The sequence below is a fragment of the Chlorocebus sabaeus genome, chromosome 19 (genome assembly GCF_047675955.1).
Source record: "Chlorocebus sabaeus isolate Y175 chromosome 19, mChlSab1.0.hap1, whole genome shotgun sequence".
In the NCBI taxonomy this organism is placed as follows: Eukaryota; Metazoa; Chordata; class Mammalia; order Primates; family Cercopithecidae; genus Chlorocebus; species Chlorocebus sabaeus.
This window is the reverse complement of record NC_132922.1, coordinates 6,669,544-6,694,442: the sequence shown is the minus strand read 5'-3', so window position 1 is coordinate 6,694,442 and position 24,899 is coordinate 6,669,544. Positions and strand designations below refer to the sequence as shown.

The following is a 24,899-nucleotide window of genomic DNA, read 5'->3' as shown; positions in this document are numbered from 1 at the left end:
GGGACGTTGGTGCTGCGTGAGAAGGTGGGCAGACGTGTTGGCAGAAGAGGATGGCAGGGGGGATCCAGCCTGCAGTGCCGAGCGCCTCCCATGTGCTCTGCTGGGCTGGGGCTCTAACAACCAGGCTTGTGAACTCTTGGCTGGACAGAGCCTGACAGGAGGGGATTTTAGGATTAGGAGTGAGTGCTGGCGAGAGCTAGTGTCGTACCTTACAGATGGAGTTGGAACTCTGTCTGGAGCCTGGTGGGGTCTAGATTCAGATTTAACCCTGAAAAGCAGGAGGGTGACCCCTCTGGCCACTCCTGCCGAGGAGCCATCTGATGTCGATGCCTGCGCTGAGTGGACGGTCAGTTTCCACCATGTCTAGAGGCGTGAATCCCAGCTGGGCAGGGAACCCGGCTGCCCCGCTCCCAGAGGTCAGGGAACAGTGAGGGAAGGGGCCCGTGGCGCTGGCCTTCTGGGGCAGCGGCTGTCCTTCTCCAGCGTGGCTCCTGCTTGCCGTGAGGCAGTGCTTGTGTGGGTCCAAGTACAGATTGCAGTTTTGGTTGCTCTGATCTAAACCATAGTAGGGCTTGAGAGGGAATCTCCTGAAGAGGAGAGGCTGTGGGCTCCGCCTGACCCTGGTGAACCCAGGGTGGGCTCTTGGGCAGACGGCTGTGGCAGACCCAGACACTTGACTTCCACAGCCCACGGCCAGCTTGGGCACCCCGGGATTCTTGAAAATGCAGATGGTGACAGTGTCTGCCAGAAACAGACATTTTTCTATTAAAAGTGCTTTTTAAAAAGCTACTCCACCTTCACCACCGCAATGGACCTGACACTGGGCTGTACAGCTGCGTTTTCATGAGGGCTCATTCAGAATAAGTAAAATGGCTTGCAAGTTATATTCTTTTAAAATTTACGTTGAGGCCAGGCACAGTGGCTCATGCCTGTAATCCCAGCACTTTGGGAGGCCAAGGTGGGTGGATCACCTGAGGTGAGGAGTTCGAGACCAGCCTGGTCAACATGGTGAAACCCTGTCTCTACTAAAAATACAAAAAATGCGCCGGGCGTGGTGGCGGGCACCTGTAATCCCAGCTACTCTGGAGACTGAGGCAGGAGAATGGCTTGAACCTGAGAGGCAGAGGTTGCAGTGAGCTGACATCTTGCCACTGCCCTACAGCCTGGGCACCAAGAGCAAAACTCCGTCTCACAAAAAAACAAAACGAAACAAAACAAAAAACCAAAAATAAACCATTCCAAATGTCAGTTTTAGGGTCCACCCAAAGGTGTTGGCTCTTAATAAATTACTTAATTTGTTTTATTTTTTCCCTCTGAATACCCACTTTGTTATTTTGAACAGAAGAATGTCGACGAAGTTCATCCTTGATGGACAGTGAGAGAACCGATGGGGGTTTGTGTCAGCAACACCAACATGAGGTTCACACCAGGATCTCCCAAGATGGCCTGCGGCTTAGAGACAAGACAGACGTGGTTGCTTTTTGTTGTTGTTGCTGTTGTTTTGTGGTGGTGTTTTGAGATAGGGTCTTACTCTGTTACTCTATCACCTAGGCTGGAGTGCAGTGGCACGATCTCAGCTTATTGCAACCTCTGCCTCCCAGGCTAAAGTGAGTCTCCTGCCTCAGCCTCCCAAGTAGATGGGATTATACGCATGCACCACGACGCCCAGCTAATTTTTTGTATTTTTAGTAGAGAAAGGGCTTCACCATGTTGGCCAGGCTGGTCTCAAACTCCTGACCTCAAGTGAACTGCCTGCCGTGGCCTCCCAAAATGCTGGGATTACAGGCGTGAACCACTGTGCCCAGCCAGTTGTGGCTGTTTTTTGCTCCACCCCAAACCTGTGAGATGGCAGGGAGGAGGCTCTGGGAAGAGGAGGTGAGGGTTGGGGTCAACCTGTGGATTGGATGCTGATGTAGGTGGTCCCAGGTGCTCGCCTTGGGAGGAGATGGCCATTCTGGATGGTGCAGACAGAATACCTCCATCCACATTACCTGCGTGATTCTCTCTGCATTCCAGAGCATCCTTTGTGTGCTGTGGACTGTGATGATCTAATGCTAGTGGATTACATCTAAGTAGGCCTTAGTAGAGGCCACCTCCCAATGGTTCCTCGGAGGCATTCGGTCCTGAAGCAGACGTTGTTAGTGCAAAGCACGGACCGTATGCAGGCCTGAGCAGGTCAGGGAACAAACAGGTCTGGCCGACATTCTGACCCACTGGATATGGTGGTGTGGCCATTGCTTGTGGCCACATTGCAGTCTTGAATGTCCCTCTTGGAAACGGGGGACATTTCCAAGGACACCTGGCTGGCCCTCTCGTTTTCTCTTTCTCTGTTCTCTGTCATCTGCACTTTTTTTCCACTTGTCTTGATTGCCTGTCCTGTCTTCTCCTGTAGATACCCACTCTGACCTCTGCTGCCTTGGGACTGTCGCAGTATAAAATATTGTGAGCTGCCCTCTGCTCCTGTTTAAAAAAGTCCTTAGCTCTGACTAAGCCAGGCACTGAGAATGAGGCCAGTCATTCAGAAATTGTCTCTGAGCCTTGATTATACTCATGTATTTTACTGTTAAGGGGTGAAGGTCGGCTCTGGGGTCAGCTTCCTGGATTCAAATCCCAACTCAGATTAAAGTGGGAGGCTAATAGCACCAACCTGACAACCTCAAAGTGTCATTGTCAGGATAATGTTAGATCATACAGTTGATCGCCCGTTAGCACTGTCAGGGCAGTGCCAGGAACATGAGTGTTAACAGGGCAGCCCGGGAGGGAGGTGAATGGACAGACGGGCAGTGCCGGTTTGGAAGTGGGTGCAGGAGCCTGGAAGACTTACCCGAAAGCCTTCTTTGCTGGTGTTTCTTCTTGTGTATTTTCTCTAACCTTCTCCAGCAGCGACCTGAATTTCTTATGGGTGAACGGTGACTGCTGCCCAGGCAACTAGAGGTTTATAGATGAGATACTTTAAATTTTTAGTGATTCTTAAAAGAGGGAGGGGCGGCAGGGCGCGGTGGCTCATGCCTGTAATCCCAGCACTTTGGGAGGCTGAGGCGGGCAGATCACGAGGTCAGGAGATCGAGACCATCCTGGCTAACACAGTGAAACCCCATCTCTACTAAAAATACAAAAAATTAGCCAGGCATGGTGGCAGGCACCTGTAGTCTCAGCTACTCGGAAGGCTGAGGCAGGAGAATGACGTAAACCCGGGAGGCCGAGCTTGCAGTGAGCGGAGATTGCACTGCTGCACTCCAGCCTGGGCGACAGAGCGAGACTCCGTCTCAAAAAAAAAAAAAGGCGGGGAGTGGCTATTCTTATGCTTTCCAGAATGAATAGACAAGGGAACCCTATACAGTTGCGGTATAAAGAGAAACCTAGACCTGGCCTTAGCCTCCGGGTCCTGATGCAGATTCCTAGCACGCAGCACCTAAAACCTTTGCGATTTCCTGAGTGATAGAAACGTCTTTTGTTTTTCATAATGAGACCTGGGTTTATGCTAATGAGGTGACTCAGGGTGGGGGCTGGCCCCAGAGTAACCAAGCACAGGATTAGAGGGGTGGGGCTGTCAGTCCTACCCACCCCCAGCCTCTGGGAGGGGTGGAGAGGGGCTGGAGAGTGAATCAAATCGCCAGTAGCCAATGATGTAATCAGTCGCCTACATAATGAATCCTCCACAAAACCCATCAACAGTGGGATTCAGAGAGCTTCAGAGCTGGGGAACACACATGGAGGTGCTGGGAGGGGGACACGCAGGGAGAGGGCATGGAAGCCCCTCCCCTCCCCAAAAACGCTGTCCCATGAAGCGTTTCCTATTAATTACGCTGTCCCTGAGTTCTTTTTTTTTTTTTTGAGACGGAGTCTCACACTGTCGGCCAGGCTACAGTGCAGCGGTGCGATCTCAGTTCACTGCAACCTCTGCCTCCCAGGTTCAAGTGATTCTCCTGCCTCAGCCTCCCAAGTAGGTGGGATTACAGGTGCCCGCCACCACGCCCGGCTAGTTTTTTGTATTTTAGTAGAGATGGGGTTTCACCGTATTGCCCTGGATGGTTGCGAACTCCTGAGCTCAGGCAATCTGCCCGCCTCAGCCTCCCAAAATACTGGGATTACAGGCATGAGCCACCGCGCTGGGCCTGCTGTGCCTGAGTTCTAACCTTTATAGTAAGTTGGTAATCCTAAGTAAAATGCTTTTCTGAGCTCTGTGCATTCTGGCAAATCACTGAACCTGAGGTAAGGAGCCCTGATTTGTAATCAGCGGGAAGAGGAGCCTGGTAGCCCCATCTGCAGCTGGTGTCTGAAATGAAGTCCGTTTGGTGGGACTGAGCTCTTAGCCTGTGGGGTCAACTCCAGGTAGTTAGTGTTAGAATCAGACTGAATTGTAGGACACCCTGTTGGTATCAGATAAGCGGAGAGTTACTGTTGGAATGACATGTTGGATGTCAGGAAAAAACCACACAGAACTCCTTAAGCAGACTGGTTGAAAGCAGGCCGACTACATCTCATCTGGGGGTGTGTCTCCCCGCAAGAGCAGATTTCACATCTCATTCCCCGGTTGATTGGACAAGACCCTTCCTGGTCTTTAAGTTCTGTTTTCTTCCTCCCTTTGTCTCTGTGAAGAAAATCAACTGCATGAAAACCATCCTCTGGGCAGAAATTAGTGCTGTTGGAGCCACACAGAGGTGCCCTCCTGTGCCCCCGGCCCCCACCAGGCCGCGTCTCCCCCTGCCTGTTGAAATCAGCCCTCGTCCGACTCCTTTTGGAAGTAATTAAAACGTAACTGTCATAGCTCTGGGGGAGACAGGCTGCAGATCCTGATTATAATTCAGAAGGATCTAAAGGAAAAGTATTTTTTTTTTTTTTTAATTCTGGTTAAAGCAAAATCTCATAAGACGTGCGTGATGGAGTGGTGTGCACGAGCACAATTAATGCACATCCTAGACATCTGCCCGCAGGATGCAGGGTTGGCAAATGAGTGCGTCCCTAAAAATAATGACTAGTGCTATCTTTAAAAAGTCTTTTGTGACACAGCGGATTAAGATGGATGGCCTGGGAAGTACAGCAGCAGCATGAGCTGTGGTATCCAGGAATAAGTTGTACCTCCTCGGGGTGGCGATGGAATTGGGCTGTGAATGGTTTTTGCTTCCCAGAGCGGACTGCCGTGGCCTGCTGCGTGGAATTTGATTTTAATCTTTCTGTTTGTTATTTTTAGGTTTAGTCTTGGACTGGGTTCGAGATCCAGATGTGATTTTTTTTTTTCTTTTTTCAGTTTTCTGTAGAGCAGCTACATTGTCTCTTGTGTGTTTCCTAACCAGACTGAGCTCTGAGTACAGCAGCCTGTGGAACCAAATGTCTGCATGCCTAGGAGACCTTTCTAGAAAGTCCATAGATGGTTCTGCGGTTTGAGCCCCTTCTGTGGGTCTGTGCCTGCTTTAGCCACGGGGAATATGGCATTGAACAAAACACAGGCGCCGCCTGGGAGGAGCTGCCAGGCCAGCTGGGAAGACAGACCTGATGAGTGAAAATGAGATCACGTGGCCTGCATGCTCCGAAGAAGGCTAAGGCAGGAAACAGGACTAGCTTCTCCCCACTGAATTGTCCTGGTATCCTTGTTAATATCAGTTGACTGTGATGTGAGATTTATCTTGGACGCCTCTTTCTGTTCCATGGGTCTGTGTCTACCTCGATGTCAGTCCCACAGTTTTGATGACTGGAGCTTTGTAGTCAGGTTTGAAACGGTGGAGTGGGGTCCTCCAGTTTTGTTCATCTTTTACAGATTGTTTTGGCAATCCCAGAGTCCCTTGAATTTACATGTGCATTTTATTATTATTATTATTATCATTATTATTATTATTTTTAGATGGAGTCTTGCTCTGTTGCTCAGGCTGGAGTGCAGTGGTGCAATCTCAACTCACTGCAACCTCTGCCTCCCAGGTTCCAGCGATTCTCCTGCCTCAGCCTCTAGAGTAGCTGGAATTGCACACACCACCATGCCTGGCTGATTTTTATGTTTTTAGTAGAGACAGGGTTTCACCGTGTGGGCCAGGCTAGTCTCAATCTCCAGACCTCAAGTGATCCACCAGCCTCGGCATCCCAAAGTGCTGGGATTACAGGCGTGAGCCACCGCACCCAGCCTCTATATGCATTTGAGACCTGCTTGTCAAGTTCTTGAGAAGCCATCTGGAGAGTGATTAATTTGTAAAAATGATACTTATTATCTTTTTGAACTGCCAAAGTAATATATGCTGCTGAAAACCTGGAAGACGGAAAAATCCACCAGAAGGCAGGGCTGTTTTTTTTTTTCATATATGTCTCTTCAGACTTCTCTGTGTTTTTCATTTTTCTTATACAAATGTGGAATCATTCCAGAGCTAGTAAGCGTCTGGGGCCACATTTGGCTTAGTACCTTCGGAGAAATTAAAGCTGGAGTTACTGGGTCATATAGTGTGCACAGGGCTAGGGGTTGACTTATTTTCCTTTCTGAATGAAGACTCTGAGGTCCAGAGAGGTTAAGTGAGTGACTCAAGGTCACACAGTTAAAACGCTGGTGGAGCTGGGTCTTAATGCAGACCCTACGTATTCATGCCATGCTGTATTTACACAGGCGTGTGCACCAGTGGGTCGGGATTTTAGGGGGTGTTTTAAAATTCTGCCTGTAAAACTTTCTTTTTTTTTTTTTTTTTTTTTTGAGACAGGGTCTTGCTCTGTCACCCGGGCTGGAGTGCAGCGTCCCCATCACAGCTCACTGCAGCTTCCTCCCAGGCTCAAGCAATCCTTCTGCCTCAGACCCCCGAGTAGCTGGGACAACAGGTGTGCACTGCCACACCTGGCTAATTTAAATATTTTTTTTTTGTAAAGACGGAGTCTCACTTTGTTGCCCGGGGTAGTCTCAAACTCCTGGGCTCAAACAATCCTCCCGCTTCAGCCTCCCAAAGTGCTAGGATTGCAGGTGTGAGCCTCTGTACCAGGCAAACCCATTTTAAAGCCATTAGCCAAAAATTATAAAAGACACGCAGAATATGACGAGTAGTCACTTATCTAGTATTTACGGCATCTCTCGGGCTTAGGCTTTGCTGGGTGGTCTGAGGAGGTGGAAGAGGCACTGTCACTGGCCTTACCTGGCTGTCAAGGGCTGGGTGGTTGGTGGAGGGAAGAGGTCTATGGCCTGGGAGGCTGCAGGTGGGAAGGAGGTCAGCCGGGGAGCTGGGAGGATCATGGGGAACCCATGGTGGAAATCAGGGTGGTGAGAGAGTGGAAACAGGCAGAGGAGGGCTTCGAAGACCAAAAAGCGTAGTTAGGATTGCTGCTCCGTGTGTCTGTAAACTTAGTGTTCCCTCTCAAATTTAAATGACACACTTTGAAAACAAACAAACAAACAACAAAACAAAAAACAAACCCATAAAATCTCACTAAATGGCCAGAGCAGGTTCCCGGGCGCGGGGCATAGACGCAGGGGCCTGGATTCTGTGGCTGGGGGAGTTGGCTCGGGGTCAGTGGCTGGGTCAGTCTTCAAGAGCCACCCTGGGTGGCACTCCAGGTCTCTTGGTCTGGGGGGAATACCCTGACCCAAGCGGTTTCACGCCCCCCTCCCCCGGCTTACAGCCTGGGGGAGAGTCCAAGGTCGGCCCTGTCCCCCTCCCCCCATCCCTGTCACTGTTAGTTCCCTGTGCTCAGCTCACTGGCAGGGCTCCTCCTGGCTGTCCCCTCTGCCTCCAGTGCTCTTTCCTCAGGTGTCCTGCCTGCCTGCCTGCCTGCCTTCCTGCTTTCCTGCCTGCCTTCCCTGGAAAGGAGCACGCCTGGGGTGTGGTCCTGTTAGAGTCTTGTTAGAGACGCTCACGGAACCCCCCCACCCTCCCGTGGGAGGAGCATGGGGAGGTGGGCCCTGTGCTTAGGGGGTCCTGGGTTAGGGACAGCACTGGAAGTTGCAGGAGGGCATAAACTGGCCTCAGAAGAGAGTGGGGAGGGAGAAGGGGAACTGTTCAGGGCCCTCAGGAACGTGCCATGTGAGGGTTGGGGGAGTCAGGGAGGATCCCCCAAGGGAGGCTGCAGAGGGTGAAAGAGGAGGGCAGGAAGCCAGTGAGTGTGGGGGTCTGTGGGCCATGGGGGGTCGGGGGAGGCCATGGGAACTGAGGGGGTTCAGGTGCATCCCTGGGAGTCCCAGGCCAGTGCTCTCCGTTGCCCTGCCAGCCGCCTCGCAGAGATGGCCCAGGGTGGAAGCAGGGTGTCTGGTGCTGTGCCCCTGACCTTCAGAGGTGGCGTTGACAAGACCAGAATGCCACAGGGCCATGCACCTCTCCCTGCAAACCGCCCTTTAATTTATTTTTACCTCTGTTCCTTGTGGGCTTGTGTGTCAGGTTTGATATTTTTGTGTTACTGGGAAAATAGAGTGTGCTTCACAGAAATTTGCCTTATGGCCAATGTCGCAGGTTGCAGCTGTTTCTGAGTGACAGGGGACGGTATATTTTGGACTTGTGTCCTTTTGTTCATCTCTGAGAGGGGCCATAAACTCCCATTTCCGAGAGGTTACTGGGACCAATTAGATCTTTGCGTTAGTTTCCCTTGCACAGGAAAATCACGCACTCCGTGCCATCGATCGAGTCCATTTTATTTTGTGGAATAGACGTGTCGGAAGCAGGACTGGCCAGGTGGAATTGTGTTCGGCGGGAGTCCTATCTTTCCATAGGTACTTTCACAATGGAAGCAATCTTCTTCTAAAGCGTATCACCCAGTGAACTGAATAGAAAATCTGTTGCAAAAAGGTTTAAGAGGAAGGCTGGCCTGGAAAAATGAAACTCACATCCACAAAGAGATTTGTACCTGAACGTTCATGTCAGCACCACTCACGGTACCTAAAAAGGGGTGATAACCAAAATAACCGTCAACCAAGGGATGGAGAAACAAAATGTGGTCTCCAATGAGATGGAATATGAAAGAAGGACGGAAACATGCTGTAACATGGATGAACCTCGAAAACACACTCAGTGATAGAAGCCAGACACGAAAGGGCACACATCATCTGCTCCTGTTTATATGAAATGTCCAGAAAGCCAAATCCATGGAGAGGGGAAGTGGATTCATGGCTATGAGGGGGTGTGGGAGGGAGACGGGGAGAGTGGCTGCTAATGGGCCTCGGTTTCTTTGGAGGGTTGAAAATGTTCTAAAATGGATCGTAGTGATGGTTGCACAATTTTGTGAATATCCTAGAAGCCATCGAATCACACACTTTTAAAGGATGAATTGTGTGGAGTGAGAATTCTATCTCAATAAGGATGTATACAAAATGCAGCTGAGGGTGGGCACACCAAGCCTGTCAGTAATGATGCATAAATCCCCTTTGCTGTTCTGGGTTAGGGTGGGTTGAGGCTTAGGGTGACCAGGGAGGAATGGACATCTTGTAGGTCACCTTGACTCTCTTGGGGTGAGGAGAGTGCAGTATTACCAATACTGAATCATTTGGTCCCCCACCCATACCAAGGTGAACGCCAGATGCTCTGGTCCTAGTGGCTGCAGAGTTGTGCAGCCTCTGTCCTTGTGCTAACTCGACTTGGTGGCGGCCCCAGAGCTGTGCAGCCTGTCTCTGCGTTTGCTCTGGTCCTGGTGGCCACAGAACTGTGCAACCTCTGTCCCTGCACTTGCTCTGGTTCTGGCAGCTGCAGTGCTGTGCAGCCTCTGTCCCTGTGCTTGTTCTGGTCCTTGTGGTGGCTGCAGAGTTGCGCAGCCTGGCCCCAGAGCTGGGCACCCTCTGTCCCTGAGCTTGCTCTGGTCCTTGTGGTAGCTACAGAGTGGTGCAGCCTCTGTCCCTGTGCTTGCTCTGGTACTGGTGGTGGCCCCAGAGCTGTGTAACCTCTGTCTCTGTGTTTGCTCTGGTCCTGGTGGCCACAGAACCGTGCAACCTCTGTCCCTCCACTTGCTCTGCTTCTGGCAGCTGCAGTGCTGGGCACCCTCTGTCCCTGGGCTTGCTCTGGTCCTGGTGGTCGTCCCAGAGCTGGGCACCCTCTGTCCCTGAGCTTGCTCTGGTCCTGGTGGTGGTCCCAGAGCTGGACACGCTCTGTCCCTGGGCTTGCTCTGGTCCTGGTGGTGGTCCCAGAGCTGGACACGCTCTGTTCCTGTGCTTGTTCTGGTCCTGTTGGTGGCTGCAGATCTGTGCAGTCTCTGTGTCTGCACTTTCCCTGGTCACTGCCTCATCCCCGTAGCACTGGCGGAGTGAGGCCGTAACGCCTGCGTCTCCTGCAGGTCCTCCTCGACTGGATTAATGACGTGCTGGTGGAGGAGAGGATCATTGTGAAGCAGCTGGAGGAAGACCTGTACGACGGCCAGGTGCTGCAGAAGCTCTTGGGTGAGTCCACAGCAGGGACAACTCTGTCCCACCCCCATCTCCCTGTAGCAGCCCTGGGCTGGGCCAGGATTCTCTGCGTAGTGACATGGTCCACAGGTCCTAGGAGGACACCAGAAGCTGCAGTGTGCCCTTCCCAGGTGGTGCCCTCGGGCCCTGGACTGTGGCTTCAGGGTCCTCTCTCTCCTTGCCGTTTCTACAGAACACCCAGCCATGGGGCGGCAGCAGGTTGGGGACAGCTTCCAGAACTGCCTGCGGCTCCCATTCTGTTGGGGCTCAGACCCACTTTGTGTCCCTGCTACCCGCTTTCATCTTGAGCTCCTTCAGCTCAGGATGGGAGGTAGCGGGAGGGAAGCGGGTCCCCAGCGATATTCTGTGAGTGAATGTGTCGCCAAATACGCGATAGCTCACGTTCCCTCACCAGGGGCGGGCTCTAGTGTCTGCGTTTGCTGGGCGAGGGCAGGTTAGTGATCTTCCCGGGACTGACTGACACATGGATTGATGGCCAGACAAAGCGGTTATTTATTCATCAGATATTCGATGAGTCCCGAGTGCTGGGTGCCACGGATACAGTGATCTTTGAAACAGACGTGGTCCCTATCCTCAGGATCTTACAGTCTGTCTGAAAAGACAAATATTTTCAAATAGTTACTGTTCAGGTTGGTTGTGATGAGGGCCTTCGGAGATGCCGCAGGTTCTGAGGAGAGGACCCTGGCCTGGCCTGGGGGCGGGGCAGCCTTGCAGCTCACGCAGGAGAACAAGCAGGAGTTTCTAGGCAAAGAACGGAAGAGCAGAGTTCGCAGATGATGAATGAGAGGAATTCTCAGACTCATAGTGGGTTCTCACGGTGCCTGGCATATGTTTACACTTAATTTTATTAATATTACTTTTAAAAATGTAAAGCATTTACATGCTTCACAAGTCAAAACTATGCGGTGGCTCAAGCCTGTAATCCCAGCACTTTGGGAGGCCGAGACGGGTGGATCACGAGGTCAGGAGATCGAGACCATCCTGGCTAACACGGTGAAACCCCGTCTCTACTAAAAAATACAAAAAACTAGCCGGGTGAGGTGGCGGCGCCTGTAGTCCCAGCTCCTCGGGAGGCTGAGGCAGGAGAATGGCGTGAACCCGGGAGGCGGAGCTTGCAGTGAGCTGAGATCCGGCCACTGCACTCCAGCCTGGGCGGCAGAGCGAGACTCCGTCTCAAAAAAAAAAAAAAAAAAAAAAAAAAAAAAAAACAAAAAACTATGAAAATGACATACCTTGAAAGGTCCTAGCCAGGTGTGGTGGCTCAGCCTATCATCCCAGCACCTTGAGGGGCTGAGCCAGGAGGATCACTTGAGCCCAAGAGTTTGAGACAAGCCTGGACAACACAGTAGGACCTCGTCTCTACAAATTACCAGACGTAGTGATGTGCACCTGTATTCCCAACTGCTCAGGAGGCTGAGGCAGGAGGATCACTTGAGCCTGGGAAGTTGAAGCTGCAGTGAGCCATGATTATACCACTGCATTCCAGCCTAGGCAACAGCGTGAGACCCTGTCTCGAGAGAGAGACAGAGAGAGAGAGAGAGATCTCACTGCTTTCTCTTCCACTATACACTCCACTATACACTCCCAGGTAACAATTTTCAATGGATTCTGATTTTATCCTTCATATGTTTCTTTACAAAAATGTCTATACACACAACTACTCATTTCCCTTTTGTTCCTGGCATAAAAGGTGGTGTATTTTATACATTCTTTTACACACCTTGCTTGTTTCACTTAGTGATGTGTTCTAGGAAGCCTTCCATGTGGAGACCACCTTTCTTTTTCTTTATGGCTGCATTGTACTCCACTGTGTGGATGTTCCTTAGTTTACTCACCCAGTCTCCTATGTGGGGCATTTTTGTCATTTCTAGTATTTTTCTTTCACCAATAATATTGTGGGAATATCCTCGTTCAGATGTTGAAGAAACTAGAATTGTTGGCCTCAAGTGTAATGAGTTGCTTCCTTGAGCTGACCACTGTAGAGGAAGGATTTACCAAATTCGGAGAGGCTTCACCTCTCACCTCTGGGCTTCCCAGGTCTGTTGTGCCTTGGTTGATCTTTCCTGTAGCCACTTTCTGTCTTCCCTGGACTGTTCAGTGTGCAGACGTGATGTAATATTTCCATTAAAAAATGGCTCCCTTGCTCCTGCAACACTCCAATTTCTCTGCATCACTCAAATGTATTGACCATTAGATTTGGCACCTGATGGGTCATTGGTGGCCCAGATGAGAGCCGTTTTAGCACAGTGGTGGGGGTAACATCCTGTTCAGGAAGGGTTCAGGGACAGAGAACTATGCCTTTGAGATGCATAATTTTGAGAGGGAGAGAGAGGAAGGGAGTGAGGCTGTGGTTGCTGCAGCTCCTTTTCTTTTTGAGACAGAGTCTCACTCCATTGGCTGACCTGGAGTGCGGTGGTACAATCATGGCTCACTGCAGCATCCACTTCCCAGGCTCAGGTGATTCTTCCACCTTAGCCGCCTGAGTAGCTGGGAGTACAGGTGCATGCCGCCATGCCTGACTAATTTTTTGTATTTTTTATAGGTATGAGGCTTTGCCATGTTGCCCAGGCTGGTCTTGAACTCCTGAGCTCAAGCAGTCCACTCACCTCGGCCTCCCAAAGTGTGGGGTTTACAGGCATGAGCCACTGTGCCTGGCCATAGTAGCTCCTTTTCATGTCTGTCCACTGGAAACCATCCAAGCTGCCTGCTGAAATTACATGTGTGGAGCCCCTGGCACAGTGCCTGGCACAGGTCTGTCATCAATAAGCGGGAGTTGTTATTACTGTTGTTTTTTAAACAGATAAATAAATGCCAAGAGCAGAAATAAGGAGTGTCTGACTCCCTGCTGGGTACCCCATCCACCCCAAGTCCCCTGGGTGACTGACGCATGATAAACATTTGTTGATTAAGTCAATGAAAAAATTCCTGCAGTTTCATTACCTATAAAGATTGTGGGATCCTCTTGTGGGAAATGAAACGGGGACAGATAAATGAGTATTGTTTGGATTTTTGGTCCTCAGTGCCATCCACAAACTCTGGAAGGGATCAGCTATTTGCTGAACAGTCTTTCGGTTCTCATAGAGCTCTGATATGTTTTCAGGGTCCCCAAATGCCTATGACAGTGGCCTCAAGAACTCAGTATCCCCGTGTACGTGGGATAGCATACCTCTTCAAGGTCAGCAAGAGATTCCACCCATGTCATCCCCAGCATTGGTGGGGTCAGCAGATCCTCTGTCTGGGGTTTTACTTTTCTGCTCAACCTCCCTGCTTTGATGGACTGCACAGACAAGCCCCATCCTGGTGGAAGGGTCACCCCATGGGCCATCCTGGAGGGTCACTCCCACAGACAAGCCCCATCCTGGTGGAAGTGTCTCCCGTGGGCCGTCCTGGAGGGTCACTCCCACAGACAAGCCCCATCCTGGTGGAAGGGTCTCCCCGTGGACCATCCTGGAGATCTTGGATGTGAAGATTTGGCTGTTGCTGGTGTTGGCCCTCTGTTGAAGCAGTCCCTCCAATTGGTACTTTGCTCCCTGCCTGAAGCAGATACTTTCTAGTATTTTCAGAAGCAAACTTGAATGTTGTGTTCACTTTCATTTTTCATTTCTGATTCTTTTGCCTGCACCTGTGGCTTCTCCCACCCGATGAGTTGAAACAGTATGTCCGCAAGCCTTGTGTCTGGCAGCCTGGCTATGGAACTGGCCCTCAGAATCTCAGGACAGGCTCTGAATTTGCATCTGCATCTCAGCCATGGTTGCCTGTAAACCATGCCAGTGCCTTCTATGGAGTAGAATTACAGGGGCATCTTTAAAGCCGCATCCTCCCCTCTCAAGACACATCCTTTTGGTTCCCTCTTCAGTTAGCACTGGCAAATGCAGCACTTACTCTGGAGTTGCTGTGATTGTCCATGAGTCCTGCTACCTCGGTTGTGTTATCCATAAAGTATAACATGAGGCTTCCTTTGGTTCAAGCAGCCTTTTTCTTGTGGAGTAGCTGCTGTTCCATCTTGTTTGAATAATGGCATAAGCACTTGAGAAGGCAATTCTAAAATCTCTGAGTGTCAAGTGGTTTGACATATTAATAGCACTTTTTTTTAATGAAAAAAGAACAATGGACGAGAATATTCAGATAGTAACAGAGCGTCAGAATGTCTTGTCTGGTTTTGTGAATGTTGTTACACTGAAAAAACATAATATACTATTGATGTGATATACTCTTGATGTGATACTACTGATGTGATCACCTGATCCTTGAGCTCCAGGATGCCAGGAATGACACCGATGTAGGCATTCAGCTCTTTGGCTTTCCAAGGGCAGAAGCCCAAACCAAATAGGAGATTTTAGCTAAATACCAAGGTCAAAGCCAACTTCTGTGCATCTGGAGTAGAGAAGAGGTCTGAGGACTGGGCCTGGGCTGTCAGCCATTAGTGGTCAGGAAGAGGAAGTTCTGGCAAAGGAGTCTGACAGGGGTCAGTCACAAGGGAGGGGGAGCCAGAGGAGTGTTGCATTTGGGAGGGGTAAAGGAGGTGTTTCTAGGAGGTGAGAGGGAGTGAGAGGAGGAAAGAGAACAGACCTCTAGTTTGGCTGTGTAGAAATTACCCAGAGTGAACCAGCAGGACCCCAGAGGAGTCCCTCTTCTTTTTTTTTTTTTTCTCTTCAGATAGTGTCTCACTCTGTTGCCCAGGCTGGAGTGCAGTGGTGTGATCACAGCTCACTGCAGCCTTGACCCCCTAGGCTTGGATGATCTTCCCACCTCAGCTTCCCCAGGTAGATGGGACCACAGATGCATACCACCATGCCCAGATAATTTTTGTATTTTCTGTAGAGCTAGGGTTTTGCCATGTTGCCCAGGCTAGTCTTGAACTGGGTTCAAACGATCCTCCCACCTTGGCCTCCCAAAGTGTAGGGATCACAGGCATGAGCCACTACACCCAGCTGAGTCCCTCTTCTTGAGAGAAGATTCTGAAAGCAACTCCTGGGTACTCTGCCACATGCCAGGTTTCTGGGGGTGTAGCTCCCCTGTGTTTGCAGTGCAGCCCTCAAAGTAGACTGCATATGGTCAGAGTGAGGTGCCCGTGCTGCGGGAGCTCCTGACTGTCATCCTGCTGCTCACTCATAGGCACACCCTCTCCTTGTGAAGGTGAGGTTCTTCCTCACATGTGTACTCAACCCCACATGTGGCCATCACTCTGGGTCACCTGCTATGTGGGAGAATCCTCCCCAAGTTTCTCTCTTTCTGTGCTAGGAAGATAGGAGTCCTGGCCACGATGGAGCCCTGAGCTGCTCCTGCAGCCCCTGCCAGTGGGCACAGTGATGTCTGATGATGCAGGTGATCATGTGCCATATTCTCTGCTGCACAGGAGTCACCCAAGACCCAGCCTAAGGCAGCACCCAGGCATGGCCAGTCTCTTTGGTCTCTGTTGCCTGCTGTTTCCACCGCCAAATTCCTATGTTCAAGTCCTACATGCGGGGCCCACCCATGTGACCTCATTTTACCTTAATTGCCTCTTTAAATACAGGCACATTGCAAGGTATGAGAGCTTCGCTCACTAGGAGAGATGGGTAGCCTGGCAGGCCCCCGCTGTCCCTGCTACCAGCCAGACCTACAGGTTGAACTTCGGAACGTGACTGTATTTATAGAGGTAATAGGATAGGCATGGTGACTCACACCTGTAATCCCAGCACTTTGGGAGGCTGAGGTGGGTGGATCACTTGAGGTCAGTAATTCGAGACCAGCCTGATCAACATGGCAAAACCCCGCCTCTACTAAAAATACGAAAATTACCTGGGTGTGGTGGCACACACCTGTAATCCCAGCTACTTGGGAGGCTGAGGCAGGAGAATCGCTTGAACCTGGGAGGCGGAGGTTGCAATGCGCTGAGATGGTGCCGTTGCACTCCAGCCTGGGTGACGAGAGTGAAACTCCATCTCAAAAAACAAAAAAAAGTGATGAAGGTAAAATGAGGCTATACGAGTGGGTGGGCCCTAATCCAATATGTCTAGGGTTCCTATAAAAAGAGGAGATTGGGACACAGACGTGCACAGAGGGAGACCGAGTGAGGACACAGGAAGAAGACGGCAGCTGTCTACAAGCCGGGAGAGGGGCCTCAGATGGGTCCACCCTACCGGTGCCTCGATCTTGGACTTCTGGCCTCCAGAGCTGTGACATAAATCTCCGTTGTTTAAGCCGCATGGTCTGTGGCATGCTTCGTTGCAGCAGCCCAGGCAAATGAATCCAGTGTCCTCCGCTCCTCTGCCGACTCCTCTTTCTCCACCCTGGGTGACGTGGCCATGCTCAGTCTGCGGGGCCGGATGGTGGCAGGTGCAACGGGGGCGCGTCAGGCTCCCCATCTCCCTGGTGGGTGAGACTCTCGGACTACCCAGTTCCGTATAATCCTCTCTCCTTCCTTCTCCAAGCTGCCCTGCTCTGCCCTGTCTGTGGTTGTTGAACACCTGTGGGACCTACTTGCTGTCTACTTCCAGGGCGCAAATTCAGACAGACAGCTGTGGATGACTCAGCGAGGAACTGTGAGATCCAGATGGAGGGAAATAAGATGAATAAGCGGGAATCATTTCCACTCCCCTGCAGGATGCGTTTTGTTGGGCTGCTTTGTTTTTTCTCTTGCAGTCACTGCCGCTCAATCTGATGTTATTTACAAGTATCTATCTCCCCACTAGGAACCTCTGTTATCTGTGCCATATCCAGCACCTAGGATAGTGCCTGTCCCATAGTAGGTGTTCAGTCCCTATCTGTGAGCCAACAAACGAAGGATTGAAGGGGTTTTCCGAGCCCAGCAGGCCTTGCTCTAGAATTTTATTATCCTGAAAAGGATACCATAGCGGTTTGTTTTCTAATTGAGGGAGGGGAGGCTGCTGGGGAGATAACACTGAAGATATAGGGGCCTCTGGCTAAAATGCTTTCAACAGAACTTTGTGCTGGGAATCACCTGCAAAACAGAAACCCCATTTGTGACCAGCCTGGACTTGATTGCTTTCATGATCGCCCGTCAATGCCTGCGTCACCAACAGCAGCTGTGTATTGAAGGCTCTGTGCTGCTTGCTGTCACCCTCCCAGTGAACCATCTCACGATGCTCTGTGACGTCGCTTTTGTTGTTTTGCAGAGGGGATCTGTCGGTAAACACTGGAGTCTTAGAATTGAAGACTAGCAGGGAAACTGGGGGTCCTTCCTGCCGTGTAACCCTGTAGCAGGCATGGGGTGGGGCGCTGGTGGCCGGCACCTGCCAGTACCTACTGCTAACAAAAGGGAAATTGAAGGAGGTGCAGGCTCGGCTGGAACTCAGCCTCAGTAATTGAATCTTGACGAAATGTGACAGTTCTTGTCTGTGCTCCTCCAGATTGCTTCCTGTTCATTCTCGGTAATAAAATCATCGCCAGTTCTGTGAATATCTAATCTAACTTCCTATTGTGGTGTCAGAATGTTAGAGAAACAAGAATGGGAGCCTCAGGTGTGTGGGGAGGCAGAGGCAGCTTCTAAGACCTTTTAAAAAATTATCTTTATCAGTCCTCTCCCTTCTGGGACCCACACGGACGGTCTTCTCACCTCCTGACCCCCTCTCTCGTTCTTCCTAGGTAAACTCTTTGCCTCTCAATTGCATCTTGAATTATGTTTTTTCCATTTTGTATGCATAGAATGTTCCCTAGTGTAACACCCACAGTTTTATCCTTAACTCTTCTTCCCTTTTCAATCTGGAGTCATTCTCTAAGGAAGATTAGTGACCTGAAAGCTCAGAGTTCCATGGTTCAACATCTCAAGATGCCCCCTTGGCCACGTGGTAACTTGTCCCACTTCGGGGACCTCCTTGAGGCCAGGGTCAGTCCTGGTGGTTCTGAGTTCCTTCAGCATCTCTCTCTTTTCACTTTGCCTGCCTTCCTTCCTTCCTTCCTTCCTTCCTTCCTCTTTCTCTCTTTCTTTCTTCTCTTTGTTCTCTTCTTTTTCTTCTTTGTCTTCTCTTTCTTCTCTTTCTCTCCTTCCTTCCTTCCTTCCTTCCTTCCTCCCTCCCTCCCTCCCTCCCTCCCTCCCTCCCTTCCTTCCTTTCTTCCTTCCTCCCTTCCTTCCTTTCTCTCTCTCTCTCTTTCTCTCTCCCCTCCCTCCCTCCCTCCCTCCCTCCCTCCCTCCCTTCCTTCCTACCTTCCTTTCTTCCTTCCTCTCTCTCTCCTTCCTCCCTCTCTCTCTCTCTCTCTCTTTCTGAGGCAGGGTCTCACTCAGGTTGCCCAGGCTTGGGTGCAATGATGTGATCTTGGCTCACTGCAACCTCCACCTCCCGGGCTCAAGCACTTCTTCTGCCTCAGCCTCCTGAGTAGCTGGGATTATAGGCATGTACCACCATGCCTGGCTAATTTTTGTATTTTTAGCAGAGACGGGATTTCACCATATTGGCCAGGCTGGTCTCAAACTCCTGGCCTGAAGTGATTCACCCACCTCGGCCTCTCAAAGTGCTGGGATTACAGGCATGAGCCACCATGCCTGGCCCTTCCAGCTTTTTCTGACCCTCTCCTCTTGTCCTTCTCATTGCAGAAAAACTGGCAGGATGCAAGCTGAATGTGGCTGAGGTGACACAGTCCGAAATAGGGCAGAAACAGAAGCTGCAGACGGTGTTGGAAGCAGTACATGACCTGCTGCGGCCCCGCGGCTGGGCGCTCCGGTGGAGCGTGGACTGTGAGTTCCACACCGCGGGGGGAGGGAGTGTCTGGAGGGAGCCCGTCCTCTCGACATTCGTCATCCACATTTGTCATCCACATTTGTCATCCACATTCATCATCATCCCATCTGGCCTTGCATCTTAGAATTGGGTTCATCTCCCTGCGCCTTAAGAGGTAGGGCATTGCAGGGGAGAAGAACAGGAGAAGGGTTAGGGAGCTCCTAGAAAAGGTACCTGGTCAGGCCACGATTCTCCATCCTCCCCACACTGCAGAGGAGAGAGGCAATGTTTATGGACGGGTGACTCAGAGGGACTTTGAGAGAGAAGCAGCCTTGGGGGGTTCTTGTTGGGACTTAACCCCAAATACCGGTGGCAGCAACACCTAGTGGGCTGTTTGCCTATGACCCTGGCATTAGGAGATGTGACATCATGGTATTTTCAGCCAAGACATGAACCCAGAAGGTGAAAGACTAAACCAGGAGAAAGTTCTCCTTGGTGCTGCCCACTCCTTCCCCACCTCCTTCCCCTTGAAGCAAGGCTGTCAGGGTGTGGCTTCAGGGCTCTCTGTGCAGGGCCAGAGGTCTCTGTGTTTTGGTGAGCTGGGCTCTCAGCGGTGGGCAGGAGACCCTGGAGCCTGGCCCTGCACCTGGTTTCTTCGCATCGAGACCTTGGGCAGACCCAGGCTGTCTCGTGGGTTGCTGGGTCCGTGGGTGGGGAATCAGGTGCCTCGTAAACTGTAAAACCCTGTGGAGGAGAAGTGGTGATGGTGACCAAACCTGAGTCTGCATGCCGAGGGGGAGAGGGGACAGACTCAGGCAAGGCGGGGGCGAATGGCTAATGTCCCCAGAGCAGCCTCTGCCCTTGGCAGCCTACCCTTGTTGGGATGGTTCGTTGTGTAGAGGGAGCCCTTTTTTAGTGCCAGAGATGATAACGCACATCCTTGTGATGGTTAAGTGGCCGTGACCTGCTTTCCATTATCTTTTCCCTTCTGTGCTAATTTTACTATCGTGTTCCTTCCCCTCGTCACTGCCCAATTTATTGCTTTTAAAACCATTGTGCTTCTAAAAGTGTCTGCACAAGTCACCTTAGGCCAACAGGAGAGGAGACATTGAAACCAGAAATGACTTCACCAGGTTGCTCATCAACTCTCTTTACTTGTCCACACTTCGCTCCGTCCTTGCCTTGCTGGGGTCTCATTTAGATGCTGTGTCTCTGTTGCCTTCTGCACGTGGGCTCGGGTTCCTGTGTCACCCGATCTAAAGCATCTCCTTTCCTCCTCCCTCCCGCAGCAATTCATGGGAAGAACCTGGTGGCCATCCTCCACCTGCTGGTCTCTCTGGCCATGCACTTCAGGGCCCCCATCCGCCTTCCTGAGCATGTAACGGTGCAGGTGGTGGTCGTGCGGGTGAGTATAACCGAGCGGTCGGCCTGCCCGTAACTCCGCCAGAGAGGCAACGTCTTCTTCCTCCTGCAGTTTTCCTGCCCTCCCCCTCCTTTTTTCCCCCCAGGAGGCTACCTTCTATTTTTCCCTTTTGACAAAATGTGTGTCTCACCCTGGCTCCGAGATAAATGATTGGAACGGGAACAATGGCATTGATTTGATGAGAGGCAGAAGCAGAGGCAGGAGGGTGTTGAGGTTTAATTTTCCACATTTTTGAAAAGAACATTCATTTCTCTCCAAAGCCAACTGGTTGGAATTCAATCCCCTTGAATGTGCTTATTACTCATTGGAGGAGGTTGGCCCCGCAGGATGAAACAGACACCCAAATTAAAGCCGCTTTGCATTCGCCGTGGATTATTCATCATGCCCCGTCATCTCTTTTTTTGGGTTCATTTCTCTTGATTCACTTGGAGAAATGGAACCAGAACCCAGGTCCTTCTTACAGAGGGTGAAGTAGAGTTACCTTTCTCTTGCTGTTTCCCTCACATTTATTTTTTATTTTATTTTATGTTTGGAGAAAGGGTTTCACTCTGTTGCCCAGGCTGGAGTACCGTGGTGCAGTCACGGTTCACTGCAGCCTCAGCCTCTTGGGTTCAAGTGATCCTCCCATCTCAGCCTCTCAGGTAGCTAGGACTACAGGCACATGCCACCATGCCTGACTAATTTTAAATTTTTGTAGAGACAGGGACTCACTGTGTTGCCCAGGCTGGTCTCGAAGTCCTGGGCTCAAGTGATCCTCCCATCTCAGCCTCCCAAAGTGCTGGTATAGGTGGGAGCAGCCATGCCTGGCTTTGTTTCCCTTACATTTAAGTGGACAGTCGCTGTCTAGGGTTCGTGTGTGCAGTTTCCCTCAGTAAACGTGCACGGAGCGCCTACTATCCTCTAAGCACTCAACATAGGCTGCCGAGCCACTAAAGGAGGAACACACGCCTGGGGTCTGCGGGGGCGACCACTGCTGCCAGAATTAAGGTTGCACTCAGAACCTTGGATGCCTCCGTGTTTATTTAACTTGAGACATCCGGCTCCACTTTCCTCTGGTTTTTAAACTTCTCGGTCCTGTGGTCTCTGTGGTCCGGGAGGACCTGGCTGCCACTGTGTTTTCTGAACCCATTCTGACCCCTCCGTTACCCTGGGAGCTCAGTCTTGACTGGACGGGAATGCTCCTCTCTGGCATCAGGCGAGGGCCACCTGCCATGTCTCCATGTTTCCTTCCTAAGGAGGATGTTTGTGGCTGGTGGTGGTGACTCGGGACCTGGGGGGCCATTCCTATGGCCCCTTGTCTTGGCCACTGGTTCGCAGGCAGCCGGCCTGAAAAGGCTTCCCTAGGACACATGTGGATATGGTTCCCGAGCCCACCTACGTCAGCTCGGGGCCCCAGGAGCCCTGTGCAGGCTCAGAAACCGGAGTATTTCCTTTCAGGCTTGCACCTGAGTCCAAGATAATCTTTGGGGTTTGCAGAAAGTTTGAACCAGGCAAGCACTTGCTGGTGCTTCCTGCCATAACGGGTTAGAGAAGTGTTGTTTGGACCATGACCAAAGGAGAATGAAACGGGAGCAGGGGGTCCTGTGAACTGGGCGCCATTACTCCCCAGACCTTAGAGCCGCCTTCTTTCTTCTCTGCAGCCCCCTGGCCTCTGAGCTTGCTCAGCGGACCCCTTATCTAACCCCAGATGGAGTGGTTGTGGCCTCTGAGCTTGCTCAGCCGACCCCTTATCTAACCCCAGATGGAGTGGTTGTGGCCTCTGAGCTTGCTCAGCGGACCCCTTATCTAACCCCAGATGGAGTGGTTGTGGCCTCTGAGCTTGCTCAGCCGACCCCTTATCTAACCCCAGATGGAGTGGTTGTGGCCTCTGAGCTTGCTCAGCGGACCCCTTATCTAACCCCAGATGGAGTGGTTGTGGCCTCTGAGCTTGCTCAGCGGACCCCTTATCTAACCCCAGATGGAGTGGTTGTGGCCTCTGAGCTTGCTCAGCCGACCCCTTATCTAACCCCAGATGGAGTGGTTGTGGCCTCTGAGCTTGCTCAGCGGACCCCTTATCTAACCCCAGATGGAGTGGTTGTGGCCTCTGAGCTTGCTCAGCGGACCCCTTATCTAACCCCAGATGGAGTGGTTGTGGCCTCTGAGCTTGCTCAGCCGACCCCTTATCTAACCCCAGATGGAGTGGTTGTGGCCTCTGAGCTTGCTCAGCGGACCCCTTATCTAACCCCAGATGGAGTGGTTGTGGCCTCTGAGCTTGCTCAGCGGACCCCTTATCTAACCCCAGATGGAGCGGTTGTGGCCTCTGAGCTTGCTCAGCCGACCCCTTATCTAACCCCAGATGGAGCGGTTGTGGCCTCTGAGCTTGCTCAGCGGACCCCTTATCTAACCCCAGATGGAGCGGTTGTGGCCTCTGAGCTTGCTCAGCCGACCCCTTATCTAACCCCAGATGGAGCGGTTGTGGCCTCTGAGCTTGCTCAGCGGACCCCTTATCTAACCCCAGATGGAGCGGTTGTGGCCTCTGAGCTTGCTCAGCGGACCCCTTATCTAACCCCAGATGGAGTGGTTGTGGCCTCTGAGCTTGCTCAGCGGACCCCTTATCTAACCCCAGATGGAGTGGTTGTGGCCTCTGAGCTTGCTCAGCCGACCCCTTATCTAACCCCAGATGGAGTGGTTGTGGCCTCTGAGCTTGCTCAGCGGACCCCTTATCTAACCCCAGATGGAGCGGTTGTGGCCTCTGAGCTTGCTCAGCGGACCCCTTATCTAACCCCAGATGGAGTGGTTGTGGCCTCTGAGCTTGCTCAGCCGACCCCTTATCTAACCCCAGATGGAGTGGTTGTGGCCTCTGAGCTTGCTCAGCGGACCCCTTATCCAACCCCAGATGGAGTGGTTGTGGCCTCTGAGCTTGCTCAGCCGACCCCTTATCTAACCCCAGATGGAGTGGTTGTGGCCTCTGAGCTTGCTCAGCCGACCCCTTATCTAACCCCAGATGGAGTGGTTGTGGCCTCTGAGCTTGCTCAGCGGACCCCTTATCTAACCCCAGATGGAGTGGTTGTGGCCTCTGAGCTTGCTCAGCCGACCCCTTATCTAACCCCAGATGGAGTGGTTGTGGCCTCTGAGCTTGCTCAGCGGACCCCTTATCCAACCCCAGATGGAGTGGTTGTGGCCTCTGAGCTTGCTCAGCGGACCCCTTATCTAACCCCAGATGGAGTGGTTGTGGCCTCTGAGCTTGCTCAGCCGACCCCTTATCTAACCCCAGATGGAGTGGTTGTGGTCTCTGAGCTTGCTCAGCCGACCCCTTATCTAACCCCAGATGGAGTGGTTGTGGCCTCTGAGCTTGCTCAGCGGACCCCTTATCTAACCCCAGATGGAGTGGTTGTGGCCTCTGAGCTTGCTCAGCCGACCCCTTATCTAACCCCAGATGGAGTGGTTGGTGTAAGGGATGTGGCATTTCCAGGCTGGAAGGAAGGAGGCAAAGGACCTTATTTACTGCCTGGCCACGTGGCTTTAGGCTGATCACTTGCCTTTGCTGAGCTGCAATGTTTCCCCCATAAAACCGAGATTTTACTACAAACCTGTGAAACATCCAACTTCATGTCTCCAATCCTAGACCTGGGCCCAGCACCCGGTGGGTGCCTCAGGCCGTTTGATCCGTGACTAGGTGAACACAGTGTCTCTGGACCTTCCTTGGCAGGCACTCCTGAGAATCGGGATAAGCGTCACCCACACTGTTGTTCAATTACAAGCACCAACCCTGAGTATTCCCTGGGGGTCAAACTCAGGAAAGGGATGGAAGCTCAGATCTTGATGGTGTCCCCTGTGGGCTGGCCCAGTGGGAAGTGAGTTCCCGGTCCCTTGAGGGATTCAGTGGTGGTTGCATCAGCCACCCAGACTCCACCTGGAGCTCCCGTGACAGGTGGGCTGCCACCCCTACCATCACCACTGCCATGCCTCCCTCACTACCATCACTTCTTTTCCTTTTTTTTTTTTTGAGACAGAATCTCACTCTGTCACCCAAGTTGGATGCAGTGGCACAATCTCAGCTCACTGCAACCTCCGCCTCCTGGGTTCAAGCGATTCTCCTGCCTCAGTCTCCCAAGTAGCTGGGATTACAGGCGCGCACCACCACGCCCAGCTAATTTTTGTATTTTTAGTAGAAACGGGGTTTCAGCGTGTTGGCCAGGATGGTCTCGATCTCTTGACCTTGTGATCTGCCTGCCTCGGCCTCCCAAAGTGCTGGGATTACAGCCGTGAGCCACTGCTCTGGCCATCATTGCTTTTTGATACCTGCCACGCTCTGGGAAAAGTGTGACATATACTGTATCAGTTTCCTAGGGCAGAAAAGTACCACAAACCAGGTGGCTTAAAACAGCAGCCATTTATTCTCTCGCAATTATGGAGGCCAGAAGTCTGAAATCAAGACGTTGTCAGGGTAGGATGTCCTTCACATCTTCTCCTCTGGGGAGGGATCTTCCTGCCTCCT

At 51.7% G+C, this 24,899-nt stretch overlaps 1 protein-coding gene across 6 annotated transcripts in view; it reads left to right on the top strand.

Moving 5' to 3' along the window:
• The window catches only part of PARVB (parvin beta), a 157,660-nt gene that overhangs the window by 99,477 nt on the left and 33,284 nt on the right, over positions 1 to 24,899 (top strand). For all 6 annotated transcript variants that reach the window (XM_073006623.1, XM_073006621.1, XM_073006625.1 and 3 more), the window contains 3 exons: positions 10,213 to 10,315; positions 18,876 to 19,016; positions 20,289 to 20,404. In XM_073006623.1, the coding sequence (XP_072862724.1) occupies positions 10,213 to 10,315; positions 18,876 to 19,016; positions 20,289 to 20,404 (360 nt within the window). The remainder of the gene's footprint in view (positions 1 to 10,212; positions 10,316 to 18,875; positions 19,017 to 20,288; positions 20,405 to 24,899) is intronic.